The 13846-nt window shown below is 43.8% G+C and overlaps 1 protein-coding gene and 1 long non-coding RNA gene across 3 annotated transcripts in view; one reads left to right on the forward strand and one right to left on the reverse strand.

Annotated features, from left to right (window-relative positions):
* CFAP77 (cilia and flagella associated protein 77) overlaps positions 1-10799 on the forward strand; it is a 126107-nt gene extending 115308 nt beyond the window's left edge. The window contains exon 6 of the mRNA XM_075905745.1: positions 10526-10799. Coding sequence (XP_075761860.1) covers positions 10526-10648 — 123 coding nt within the window. The 3' untranslated portion in view covers positions 10649-10799. The remainder of the gene's footprint in view (positions 1-10525) is intronic.
* The window catches only part of LOC142819347 (uncharacterized), a 71311-nt gene extending 58710 nt beyond the window's left edge, over positions 1-12601 (reverse strand). Inside the window, exon 1 of one of the 2 annotated variants that reach the window (XR_012897217.1) lies at positions 12526-12601. This is a non-coding gene — a long non-coding RNA (uncharacterized LOC142819347). The remainder of the gene's footprint in view (positions 1-12525) is intronic. The other variant, XR_012897216.1, reaches the window with a different exon arrangement.
* Positions 12602-13846: the final 1245 nt, after the last annotated feature.

The following is a 13846-nucleotide window of genomic DNA, read 5'->3' on the forward strand; positions in this document are numbered from 1 at the left end:
AACTGCTCAAAAACTCCCCTTTGAACCAGTTCACAGGTTAAAAGTTATTTTACATCCCTAATACTGGCAATCCTGCACAACGAAAAACAAACTTTGGGTGCAGTTAGCTGCCGCTACATACATAAGCTGCAGAATGGAGGGGGAATTCCAGCTATGTACAACCCCAAAAAATGCACCTTGCCCCCTTTAGAGACACTGTCCCTTTTAGACTAAATACACAGGGAATTGTAACCAGTGGTCAACCGTTCAGAAGAGGTATGTGCATAAATACCCAGACTACATCCTTACTCATTGATTGCGTCCATTATGCTCCACTGGAATTTTGACCATCCAGGTTGTGCAGAATGAGCTCTGTAACTTATCAGAGGAGTTGGGGCAGATGTGATCTGTTTCCCTGACTAGCATATATATGCCCATGACCACCCCGAATTTGGCCATCCATTTGTTTTGCCTTTAAATCACCACACACAGATTATTTTATAAGGTTGGTTTGCCTTGTAGGCCAACAGATCAGGATTCCAGCAATGCCCTTTTTGCGCAAACACTGCATAGCACCAAGGTCATTCGGTTTATAAGGAGGAAATCTAGGGCCGAAACCAAAACCCCAGAGCCAAACATTCCCAAGCTTTAAAGAAATCTGGCACCCATCCACTTTTTGCAGTGCAGACCTAATTAAGTCAGAGCAGACAGCTCATGTGTCCCCTGTGTACAAACCAACCTTGTGCTCTACCCCCTGCCCATGGCACAGCTGCTCCAGCCAGGCCAGGCCACCAGTTAACCCGTTAACCATTGACATCTCTAGTTAGTATCCCTGCTCTCACTAGAATGTGGCCCCTTGTCCTCGTTCATTAGGAGCGCAAACTGATTTCTCTATATTTATGCTCTAGGGGCTGCTGACAATGGCTCTTTTTTTTAAAAAAAAATACCTTGTTGCTAGATGGAATGGTTTGAAAAAGAAGGTTCATGAAAATCTTGAGCCTCAGAAAAAGAAGAGGGGTTAAGGTAATTTTGGGGACCTAAATAAATTGGACTCACCTCCTTGAATATTACCATGCGAGTTGACAATCGTGCTGTCGACAATCGTGCTGTCACAGTCTGGCAGTCTTTGCCTAAAACCTCACCTTGCTAACAGGCAAGGATCCTGCTGGGAAGAATTGTGTTTGGCTGATTTGTTGTTATGCACTGGATATCAAGAAGATGGGAATGGCTTTCTAGAAAGAAGACCTAGAATGCAGGCTGGAAAGTCCTGGGGGAGAAACCCTGGAGCAGCCAGAACTGAGAAGAAGGATTTGGCTTTAATTTTTGTGTTTTATTTTGAGTTTCTTTTGCAACTAAACCCAACCCCTATGAAAAGGGTAAATGTTGACCCACAGCAATCTAACCAGTGACAACTCCAAAAAGGACTAACTATCTGCAACACACTGGGCCAGCCTGGTTTCTGATGTCCTACCCAAGTCACAAATGTAACTGTTTAAGGGTCACAATTTGCCTGATTTGGTTTAACCTGAATTTAGCCCTAGGTGTCAATTCTGATTCTGTGAGGAAGCTGCTGTTGAAATACACCAAACACAGTGAGCTCCAGCCCTGATTGGGACCTTTTGGCTCTATTGAATAGAAATATTTAACAACAACAACAACAACAAGCATGTCAATAAGCCAAAGTTGGACAGTCTGGACTAGCTTCCAGTCTCAGTTGTACTGGTATATATCCAGAATGGCTGTCAAATTTGATTGGAGTTATTCCAGGTTTACACTGATTTCAAAGATAAAAATTGGCCCCTGTCAGAATAAATATATCTATGCACTGTCATTGACACGCATTAGTGTCTCTTTCTTCATTAGAGGTTTCAACTTGCATAGGAATGCAGGCATGCTTTCCTGGGAAAACATTCTTGTTTACTTGGGCACAAAAGAGAAAGAAAAAAGAAAAATCCCACAACCACTTTGGACAAAACATTTGTCAACATGCACTGCCTTCCCAAACAGATAAAACAAACTGCGCTCAATATGCTATATGAATAAGCGATAAGCAATTGACAAGCAAGTGTTAGGATACCTTGCCAAAAGACTTAATTTGCAACCTAGCACAAAAATCAAAGACTCTGTCAACGGATGAGCAGCTCTCCTTGAATATGCCTTGCATTACCTGAGAAAGCACTGTCAGGTAAATTTCCAGTGAAAGTAATTAAGAAATCCCCACCGTATAAACTTTGCAGCAAAATTCTGGGCTCCCAGAATTTGATTCTCACCAGGGATCTGATATCGCTCACAGTCTGATCCTTCACCAAAATTAACAGTTGAGGTTGAACAGAAAAAAAAAAAAAAGAAAAGTAGAGTTGGTTTGGGTTTTTTATGCTGCACCTCTATTTCTGTCTAAGGAACTGAACTGACAAGCACAGTAATCTTGCATCTGTTGTCTTGTCAGAAAAGCCTTAGAATGTGTTTAAATAACCAGCGTTGGATACATGTAATACACACTGGGCTAGTTGTTTAGATATGGCATTTATCTTCAGAAGTTTGAAGAGGACAGCAAAAAAATTCACATGCTTGGGGTGCTATAAAACTCACCTCCAGGAGTTCTAGATCGTGCTTAGACAACAGAGTAATGGCCAAGAGAGTTTTCCATACTAACGGGCCAGTTGAAATCTAGATCAGGTCAGGTTATTGTCGGACCAAGAGTCAATATCATCTGAGAGTTGTTCTGTGGCCTATATGAAATTAGTTGGTGGGTTTCTGTCCAGCCCCTAATGGACGGAAGTCTGCATCAAATACCACTATGGCCTTTAATTGGCACCTGGTAGACAGTTTAGATGCCATGGTGATAGACACTATGGCTGTGTCTACACTGGCATGAATTTCCGGAAATGCTTAAAACAGAATAGTTTTCGTTATAACTATTTCTGGAAAAAGAGTGTCTACATTGGCAGGCTGCTTTTCCGGAAAAGCCCTTTTTCCGGAAAAGCATCTGTGGCCAATGTAGACGCGCTTTTCTGGAAAAGAGCCCTGCTCGTCATTTTCACAATCGGGGCTTTTTTCCGGAAAAGACTACTGGGCTGTCTACACTGGCCCTTTTCCGGAACAGTGTTCCGGAATAAGGACTTATGCCCAAGCGGGAGCAACGTAGCTTCTCCGGAATAGCGGCTGATTTTGTACAGTAGAGCGTCGTTGCTTTTCCAGAAATTCAAGGGCCAGTGTAGACAGCTCGCAGCTTATTCCGGAAAAGCGGCTGATTTTCCGGAATAAGTGGCCCAGTGTAGACACAGCCTATATGAAAACCAAAGGCAGCTAATCTCAGCACAGGCACCAAAGGCTGAATAAGCTATGGGAAATGGAACTACTATTTTACCCTTTGAGGTGATCCTTCCAGATCTAGGTTGGGGCAAAGTGAGGGAAAACTTACTACTGCCTTGCCTAGGTAGGCTATGGAATCTCCATCATTCCATAGGTAGACCTCTATCAGGGATGATCTAGATGGTGCTTGTCTTGCCATGAAGGCAGGGGACTGGACTTGTTGATCTCTTGAGGTCCCTTCCAGTTCCAGTGTTCTGTGATCTGTATTTTATGGATAAATTGAGGACTTCAGTCTCTAGTGTTGGCACCAGCATTGAAATCACTTTGATTTCCTCTAACACGTTTGCAGTATGATGGCTGGTACCTAGTGACTTTTCTCCCCTGTGTCTCTAAGCCCTCTTCAGCAATCCTCAGTTTGACTGTCCTTCCCAGGGCACTGATGGCCCTCTGTGCTTTCCCTCTGACCTTCTCAACTGCTCTTCCAACTCCTTCCACTTCTCCTCACTGACACTGCTGGAAGAGAAAGCAGGCTCAGGACCTGAATTCTCTGTTTAAAAGAGTTATCATCTGCCCAGAGACAGGCACAGTTCAAAACCACAACCCAAATGCCTCGACCGCTTGGAAGCTGATTTGCAACTGGTCCACTTCCACCGTACGTTCAATGAACCAAGCCAAAGTCTGAGCTCTTGACATATGCAATGATCTTTGCAGCTCAGACCACCTCTTATTTTTAAATCAAAAACATCTGTGATTTAAATTGCTTTTTCTCCACAATTTGTTAAAAAGTTTGAATGATTTTAGTGCTGGTGGAAGATCCCAGAGGCCTTCAGTTTCCAAGTCTGTGAGCGTGTCCATAGGATAAGGCAGAGCACAGGCAGACTGTAACTTTCCCCGTACTAACACCTCCGGGGCTGAGAGGATAAGCTCAGTATTGATGTTCATTCATATTCTTGTCCCCCCATATTGGCTACTAACAAGGGTCCACAGCCCGTACCTGTTCTGCTGGTGTTGCTCATAGATGAGTCTCCTAGCATGAGAAACTGAACTCAGACCAGTTTGCTTTCAATATCTTTGTGCAAATGTAATTCAAAATCGTGTCCTCCGTGGCATGCACTGCAGAGTGCCTCCATCATCACTTTCATCATCAACTAAGCCCAGGCAAATGCTTTTTACAGTCACCCGATGTTTCATACCCTGGCTCCATTTCTGCCTTCCACACAGGACATGTTTACCAGCTGGTTTGTTGGTCTAAAGAACAGCATCATGAGCCCAGGTGAGGCCCTGGGCTTAACTCTCAGGATGCGCTGAAGGGTAATGTGAAAGTTATCTGGATCCAGGGGGATCATTTGTCAAGGTGAGCTGGATGAAGGCCCAAGTGGGTGAATTTTGAAAACCACTGGTCTAGGAATCAGTGGTCCACAGACACTATGGGATCCTCAGACTGAGATAGCCACACCTCCATTTCAAAATGATTACGGATCCATGCCTGAGAGAAAGGCTGCAAACTCTACCCTATGCCCACCTCAGGCTAAGCGACTTTTGGTGCTCATCTAAACACATCGTAAAGGGCCCTAATTGTCAGAAGATGCTGAGCACCTGCATTCTGTCAATCAGCCCCCTTTAAAGAGTCTCAGGACAAAAAAAAAAATCACTGATCACTTTTTAATATTTTGCTGCAAAAATGTGAAGATAAGAATTAGTCTCTCCTCCCCCACCCCACCCGTCACTGTGTCTTTTAATCTCTTTAGTTTCCTTTTAATACGAAAAGAAGATATGGGGTGTGAGGAGAGAAATAACCATTCATTTATTTAACTTACTAAGCACTCTACCTACAGTAATAGCCGCAGTATTTATAACCCTAATAATCCAGACACACACCCTCTGAGTTTGGTTCAGCTGTGGACAGAATAACATCTGCTTTAAAAATACCTACTGCTCTGTAACTTGTCATGGCATTTGTTGACAACCCTATTGAAAGCAGCTCTCAATGTGACTGTGAAGGATCTTTCAGTACCTCTCTCTCTTTCCCAGACAGTTTTTGAAAGGGGGGGGCCATCAATACAGGGGGAAAAAGGCATCAGCAGCCAGCATCGGCTGATGAGGCTCCTCACCTGGGCCCCCAGCGCACCGCCTCCAATTAAATCAAAATGGTTTGTTTTTAATGGTCTTTTACACTGACAAGTGGGCTATCATTCCAGGCCCAGATAGCTGTCAGGGAGCTGAGGCAAATCCTCCGTTGATAATGCCCAATGCTTCCAATTAGGAACCGAGGCCGCTCCTGGCGCGCTAACGATTCCCCAGCCTCCCCCTAGGCCCCTTCGGCGCTGGCTGTTTCGTCTTCACTCCTCCTCCGCCGCAAATTACTGACACAAAACGGAGGCGCCCCGGTGTCTCCGCACCACGCCAGGCCCAGGCCCTGTTGGGTTTAATGAGGCGATAGAAGTTTTTGCGGCTCTTTCGCTAAATTCTTTTCTTGTTTGACAGCTGCTCGAGTGTTGACCTTATAAAAGATTTAGTGTTTCTCATTATTTTCTGTCAAGCTTCACAAGTGATGGCTTCACGGAAATCATTTGCATCCATATATACGTGCGCGCGTTTGTGTCTGCATGGAAATATTGTGTTTTTAGGTGAGAGAGAGTGTGTGTACTTGTCTCCCGTATTGTGTGTTATTTTCTACTGGAAAGAAATCTACAACTATGACAGTGTTATTTTGTGTGTGCGTGTTTTTTAAGAAAACTTAAAAGGGCCCACATTTGTTAGGATCCTGTAAATGAGTGATGCTTTGGAAAGGGAGTAAAGATTGTTTTCTTGTGACGGAAGCTTAAGAAAATGGTTGTCACCTGCTAAAGGGTTTTAAATCAAGTGGGTGATGGGGAAACGAGGGGGAATCTGGGGGCATCCTTGTTGTTAAAATTAAGAGTCATGCAGGGATTGGATGCTACCTCCCCATACGTGTGTAGTTTGGGGTAGAGCTTACAAAAGGAACAGGTAAAGCTACATTTCTTTGCAGCTGGATGCAGGTCCTTTCACAGAGGCAGGAAAAGTCATGACACCATTCATTCCCTATCATGTGACTCTTAATAGGTACATTCTCAAGAACAAACTGAGGCAAATAATTTAATCTAGTTATGTCAGTCAAATATTCTGATACACTCCTTGCAGCCCTAGTTCACTTGTTCATCAATAAATATATTCATACTGCTAATCACTTTATGCATCCAAAGGGCTAAAGTGGTAACAAATACAGATTTCTAGGAAACATTTCTAACAAATTTATGTGTAAGTACTTGGAGCAAAATAAAAGTCTCATGGACTGATTCTTACATCATTCCATTGACTCCAGTGGAGCTCTGTCAATTTGCACCAGCTGAAAATCAAGCCCTCGGTGTTTATTATCTTTTTCATATTATATATCCATCCCCCATTAAAAAGATAGATCAGCCTTTACTTGCAGTGACTTTTCCACTACAGTCCTAATGCTTGGTAAGTGATTCATCATATTTTCCTCCTTCCTCAACTAAAAGGACTTTGTCTGAGTGAGAATAGATGTGGAAGTAACCCACAAATATGCATCTCTCATTTTTCACAATAAGGGTTTTCCTTTATAATGCTTGGATGCAAGGTCAAATGATAAATGCAAAAGTCATGTACAGGTTCTTTGTGGGATCTGACATTAAAATATAATTTCAGTTAAAAGTTGCTTTTAAGGAGCCGAGTTAAAAGTAACTACAACTATAAAATCCTACCACGTAGGACATTGAAAAAACACTTTGTACGTTAGCACCCACTCCCATGATTTCTTCAATTTGTATACCAAATGTGAGAATTCGGCATTACAGTTCTAACACCATCAGAATAATGGTTTAGATGATCAGAGGTTTCTAGTGAAAAAATTGGTTTGATCCATCCTTTAAAATGAGAATTACAAGTAAAACCACCAGAGATTAGGATTTACCAGTTTAGCATTGACTTCTTGTACCAACCTCTGTCATATTATGACCTCTGACATAAAGCCCCCCTGGTCTTGACTATAATTACCATCCTGGGAATAATCCATACTTCTCAAATGACCCTTGTTATCAGAGGACTTCTCATTTTTTAAAACAAAATTTGCCCCCTAACTTACATCTGGTGCTTCCCACTTACTCATACTGAAGTCAGAAGCCTCGAGCTGTTCTTAAGTTTGTTCAGGGCTCTAATTTTTCTTATTGTGCATTGTTCCTACATGTGGATCTTTGGGTGCAATCTCCCCAGGTGAGCTAGTCAATGAGCAGCCAACCTCTCTCATTAGGACCTCCAAAGCAACCAGGAGTTGATGTGTTAGATGTCAGGACGGGTTAGTTCCATGTTCACCTCACTGCAACATCTCAGATGCTCTGGAAGCTGCTAAGCTTGAACACTTACCCCTATGCAATGTAGCCCCCCAATTTGAGGGGTTAGCCTGTGCCAGCAAGTTAAGGCAAGAATTTTGCACCAGGACAATAGTGTCATTCAACCATAATTAGCATTTACCATGAGTAACAGAATGCATCCACTATACTGTAGAGTTCTGCTGTTAACTTGTGATCTTTACAAACCTAGGAACAATTCTGCTTAAAACAACATAGTATTTCTCCTCTGTCTTCTTTATGGCTACGTCTAGACGATTTTACGCAAATGCTTTTAACGGAAAAGTTTTTCCGTAAAAACATTTGCGGAAAAGAGCGTCTAGATTGGCACAGATGATTTTCCGCGAAAGCACTTTTTACGGAAAAGCGTCCGTGCCAATCTAGACACGGTTTTGCACAAGAAAGCCCCGATTGCCATTTTCGCGATCGGGGCTTTTTTGCGCAAAACAATACCGCGTTGTCTACACTGCATTTGCGCAAGAGGGCTTTTGCCTGAACGGGAGCAGCATAGCATTTCCGCAAGAACACTGACAATCTTACATGAGATCGTCAGTGTTCTTGCGGAAATTCAAGCGGCCAGTGTAGACAGCTGGCAAGTTTTTCCGCAAAAGCAGCTGCTTTTGCAAAAAACTTGCCAGTCTAGATGCAGCCTATATGTGTAAACAAAGGACATTGCATGGAACGAGGGGTTTCTTTCAACCCTTATACTTTCCCCTGCTCCTGTGTTCTGCTAGTAATAGTCATGCTCACAGCTTACAATGCTAACATCACAAATGATATCATGACTTCACCTAGGGAGTAGGGAGCTGGTGCGGAGGAAGTAAAGTCAGAAGTCTGAGCTTCTGGACTTGAAGTGGGATGGTAGAGAAATACAACAAAATATTTATTATATATCAACTAGAATCATTGCAAAACATAGCACTTCTTACAGTCCATGGAAAATTAAATACCATTGTTTGGTTATGTCTACATAACAGTTTTTTCGGAAAAACGGTCGTTTTTCTGAAAAAACTTCAATTATGTCCCCACTGCAAGAAAACAGAGGGGGTTTTCCGACATTGGTAAACCTCTTTCTACAAGGAAGAAACCTTTTTCCGAAAGAGCTCTTTGGGAAAAAGGAGTATGTGGACGGGGAATAGGGAGTTCTTTTGCAAGAAGAGGAAAGAGGAAAAAGCACAGGTACCCTGGTGGCCATTGCATGATTACATCATGGCCATTGACGGCCGTGCAGGCGGGGGCACCTATTGCGTCTTCCACCTGGGGCACCAGCTGCCGCAGCTGGCCTCGGGCCGCTCCTGACTACATGGCTCCGTTGGCGGAACCTTGTAGATTAGGCAGGACGGCAAAGGGAAATGAAGCTGCGATTTAAATAATTGCCGCGTCATTTAAATAAAAATGGCCATCGTGCTGTGCCAATCAGCTGATTGTCGGCACAGCATTGCAGTCTAGATAGGGATCTGCCGACCCCAGAACCCTTTGTCGGCAGATCCTTTATGCCTCATGAAACGAGACTTACAGGATCTCCCAACGAAGAGTTCTGGGGTCGGCAGATCCCCATCTAGACTGCCACGCTGTGCTGACAATCAGTTGATCGGCACAGTGCGGCGGCCATTTTGATTTAAATGAAGCGATGATTATTTAAATCGCCGCTTCATTTCCCTTTTTTGCGTAAACTAATCTACATGGCTCCATTGACGGAGCCACGTAGTCTAGATGTACCCACAGTTTGGATGCTCTCTTCTGGAAAAGCTTCTTCCGAAAGAAGTCTGCAGTCTAGACATAGCCTATGTGAAATAATAAGTGATGCCGTTATCCCTAAAGATCTGAGTGGAATTTTCAAAAGCACATAGACTGAGTTGAACTCTGTTTCCATCCAAGTCACTGATTTTCAATAGGAGTAGCGTTAGCCCCAAAATAAACACACTTGAGAAGCCCAAGCGTTCACTCTTGAAAAAGACTGAAAAATTGATCAAATATTTTGGGGAAAAAAAACACCTTTGCTGCTTGGATTGCTCTCTCACATACATCTCTTCTTCTCATAGAGATTTATTGTGATACAACTGCAATGCTGAGACATTTCTTATAGCAATTTTTTATTTAAGGGCCTAAATGGAGACAGTCAATATTTTCAGAGTTGCTGGCAATCTAAACCCACCTTTTGTTTACTTAAATTGTAAATTCTTCCAGTAGGAAGGCAATCGCATACAAGCAGAGCTATTGTATATATTTGCTGTGTAGGTATGTACACACATCACCACTTTAAAAAAGTGGTGAGAACCAATATATCTGCCAGCTATCACCCTGATCATTCTTCTTATATGTTACATTTCTTTCCCCTATTCTACATCTTCTTGCCTATTTAGATGCAATATCTTCATGGCAACAACTGTCTTTTAAGTATATTTGTTCAGCACCTAGCACAAGGAGACCCTGATCCTGACTGGGTCTTCTAGGGGCTACTGTAACAACAGTATTTCCTCTTTTCTTTAGTGTGAGGAGTGGAAGGCATTCTGTACTTCTGACAATGAGCCCACTTATCTAGGTGTCTACCAGTAGCCATGCATGTTTGAAAATGTCAACTTCTATGAGTGATGTGTTGTAATGAGGATATAGGACTGGTTTCTGGAATGTTAACAAGATTATCTCCATTATTAAAGACTCATCAGTCAACCAGAGTTAGTCGTAATTTTAAAAGTTCTTTGACTTTCTTTAGAGTGTGGAATAATGTTCTGAAAAAGACTGAAGCCGATGAGCTAAACTGTCATCTGTTTTCACTTCATATTACAATATTCTTTTTGAGTTTCGGCTCGTGTTAACCAATCACATATCTGCTTCTTTCACTATAGGTTGGTCCTCATCTCAGTACCTTTCCAGACCGTGACGCTCATAAAAAGGCGTTCAGTGTCTACCACTCAGAAATACCTGTGAGATGTGGTCCCCTTGCCCAAGGCATATATACAGCCGCCTGAAAGCTCCACAGAAGTCATTTACTGAACAATGTATTATGTTAGAACACTATGTTAGCAATAAATTTAAGATAGTGCACAAATATTTTTTCAAGTTTAGAAAGGCTATATTCATGTTGGTTCAATTGAATAAATCATCAAATTTATCATTGTTTCTGGCCTGTCATATACATTTGTTTTCCACACAGATATTCTCACCAATCTTACCATATCAAATAAAAATGGCCATACTAGGTCAGACCAAAGGTCCAACTAGCCCAGTAACCTGTTTTCAATGCCAGGTGCTTCAGAGAGAATGAACAGAACAGAGAATCATCAAATGATCCACCCTCCCCCATCACCCATTCCCAGCTTCTGGCAAACAGGAAACAAAAAAAATCTGTCACTGTGCTCAGGTTAATAATGCTACCGTGTGTGTCCCCCTTGGATTCAAAGTGGTAGCACAAAGTTATCCTTATCAGCTTAATTACATGGCTACACTGAAGATAGCTCTTCTTTCCTTCATAGTACAGGAGACAGGAGTAACAGTCCCTGGTTCCCTGACTTATATTTTGTCATGTATGTAATATTTCCCAGTATATTCCAATTGATAAACAATTCCTCCCACAGGCCCACCCCCAGTAAAGCACCCAACGATGTGTTTAACTTCAATGAGACTTAAACGCGTGCTCAAGTATTTTGCTGAATTGGGGCCATAGTTCAAATGAATCCTTTACTTGAAGCCAGACAATGAGGAGGACATTTGTACCTGATTAACGCTTGGTGTCATGTAGCAATCAGGCCTGTCCATTTTCTGCACGGCAGCCAAATGAATTTACAAGCTCGGCCAACTTCAGCACTAATGATGACTAGGTGCCCAACAGAATTTGGCAGGCCCTGGGCAAGGTGGAATGGAGTGTGACTGGGGCCCTGGAAGGGGGCGGAGCCTCAGGAGAAAGGGGTGGTGGTGGTGGTAGTGGTTCTAGGTGCCTGGAACGGGCAGGGCTCAAGAGGAAGGGGCAGGGCTGGGGCACTAGCTGTCCCCAACCAGCCCTTCAGCGTCACCTGGGACTTCAGCGGTGATTGAATAGGGTTCTAGCCACTGCCCTTGCAGTGGGGGAGCTGGCAGGGAGTCCCAGGCCCTTTTAGATTACTGGGCTCCAGGCAGTGCTTAGGGCTGTGTAAGGACCTAGCTCAAGAGAGAAAGGAATGATGCAAACAGCTATTTAAAATTTATTTTTGCACAGTGCCTAGCGTAATGGGGCATCTTTCCCCCTTTGGAAGGCCTGTTTCCTGTACACATTACGGTATTGCACGTAGATGCCCCATTACGCTAGACACTGTGCAAATGCATTTGAAGACTTGGATGTGCCTGGAGGAGCAGCATTTACACTAGCAACTTAAAAAAGGCCACTCCCAGAGGGAAGTATCACCTTAAGAAAGTGCCTCTGAATAATGGGCCTGAGCGCTTTAATTGCTCTTCTGAGAAACTGTTTGCAGAATAATGAATTACTCCTATGCATTCTGCTTCTCAGCTCTATTAACGCGTCTCATGTTGTACCAGAGAGATTTAAATACATTTTAAACAGCTGTTTGCATCATTCCTTTCTCTGTTGAGCTAGGTCCTTACACAGCCCTAAGCACTGTAGCGCCTTAGCCCCATACAGTCATTGAAGGGGATATAGCCTCATAATGCCCAGCCCCATGTACAATGCTAATAGGCAGCTGGGTGGGCTTGCAACCAGCCAAAAGATCAAACTGGCTCCATGCACTGGCTGCCATGAGAATACCTGACCTTTTGCCAGCCTGACCTTTTGAGCCTGGGTGCAATGGAACTAAGTCCTGCATGAATAGGGAGGATTTTTGACCCGGGCACTAAGCAAAACAGGCACTTTTCTTACCTTGGAAGGATGACTCTGTGACGCTGGCAGCTTCCTGGGGAAAGGCAGGCCCATTGTGTTGAGTCTGAAATGTCTGAGTGGCTCTGGCTCTAGGGGCAGCTGCTGTTTACCTACCCATTCATGTAAGGGAATATCTGCTCCACCCTGAGCACAGGTGAGCCTGGAGAGAGGTGTGAGAGGCTAATTCCTGCAATAGATGCTCTATGTAGTTCTCTTTCTCTCTAGTGTGTCTGCACCCAGCAGACTATACGCTGAGAGAAGCTGGGTGAAACGAGAGACTTTTTCCATCGTGCAGGGGGGAAAGAAAGCTGGGCCTTGAAAGCCTTGTTTTGCTAAAATGTGACTTGGCTTAGAACCTTGCTCCTGAAGCCAAGTCACGGTGCAGCTAATAAATTCTGGCAAGAGGCTCTCCACTCTGCCCTGTTTTTAGGGTTATATGCAAGCTGCAATCTAGCAACAGGAAAACAACTTCCTTGACCATATCAAGTCAGCTGGTTTGAGGGCTGTGTAACGGGAAAGGACTGTGGTAATAGTATCCCTCTCACTGGAAGGGCTTCATTAGAGCAGGGCTTTAAAAAAGGGCTTTTGATGGACTTGACCTAAGCTCCAGGGGTCTGTTCCCTACTACACTATGCTAAGATTCCCTACCAGTTGGAATACAGAGGCTGTTGCAGGGCTGGGTGCCAGATGCCCACAATAGACTATGAGGGTAAGATGTAATGGTTGAGGCAAACAAAAGAGAGTTTAAGGGGACTGGCTGGTTCCAGGGATTGCTAATGGACTGTGGAATGTTTCACCTCCAGATTGCCAAGTTGAATCCCAAAGCAAAAAGTTGCCACAGCCGGATGGCTGTTTGGTCGCCTGCTCCAAAGCAAATGGGAGACCCCGCACTCCTGAGCCTGCTGGGCACCCAGCCACATCACTTCTGTTTGACTCAGTTCCCACCCTAAGGTCTTGATTGTCAATCGCTGCAGAGAGGCCCAGGGCTGAATGGGGGATGGTTGATGCCTGAGCTCCATTCTCACTGCAGGGTGGAGCACAATGGCAGGGTAGTGCCGGAGAAACTTGGCCTGCTGCTGCCCATCTAGCACCAGTGCACTAAGAAAAAGAAAATTAGGATCTTCTGTCCGGTGCACCATGATGCAAAGTGTTGGTTCTAAATGCAGTTTTCTTTATCTGCTAATTTGTTGCAAAGGGAGCCTTAGCATTGTGCAAAATGGGGGTGTGGGTTACCAGCATGGGCAAATATCCACCTATTCACGCGGTATCCAGGTTGGCTGCCTATTTTTCAGATTCACTTTCTTCTCCCACCTCTTTCCCC

The sequence above is a fragment of the Pelodiscus sinensis genome, chromosome 22 (assembly GCF_049634645.1).
Source record: "Pelodiscus sinensis isolate JC-2024 chromosome 22, ASM4963464v1, whole genome shotgun sequence".
NCBI lineage: Eukaryota > Metazoa > Chordata > Testudines > Trionychidae > Pelodiscus > Pelodiscus sinensis.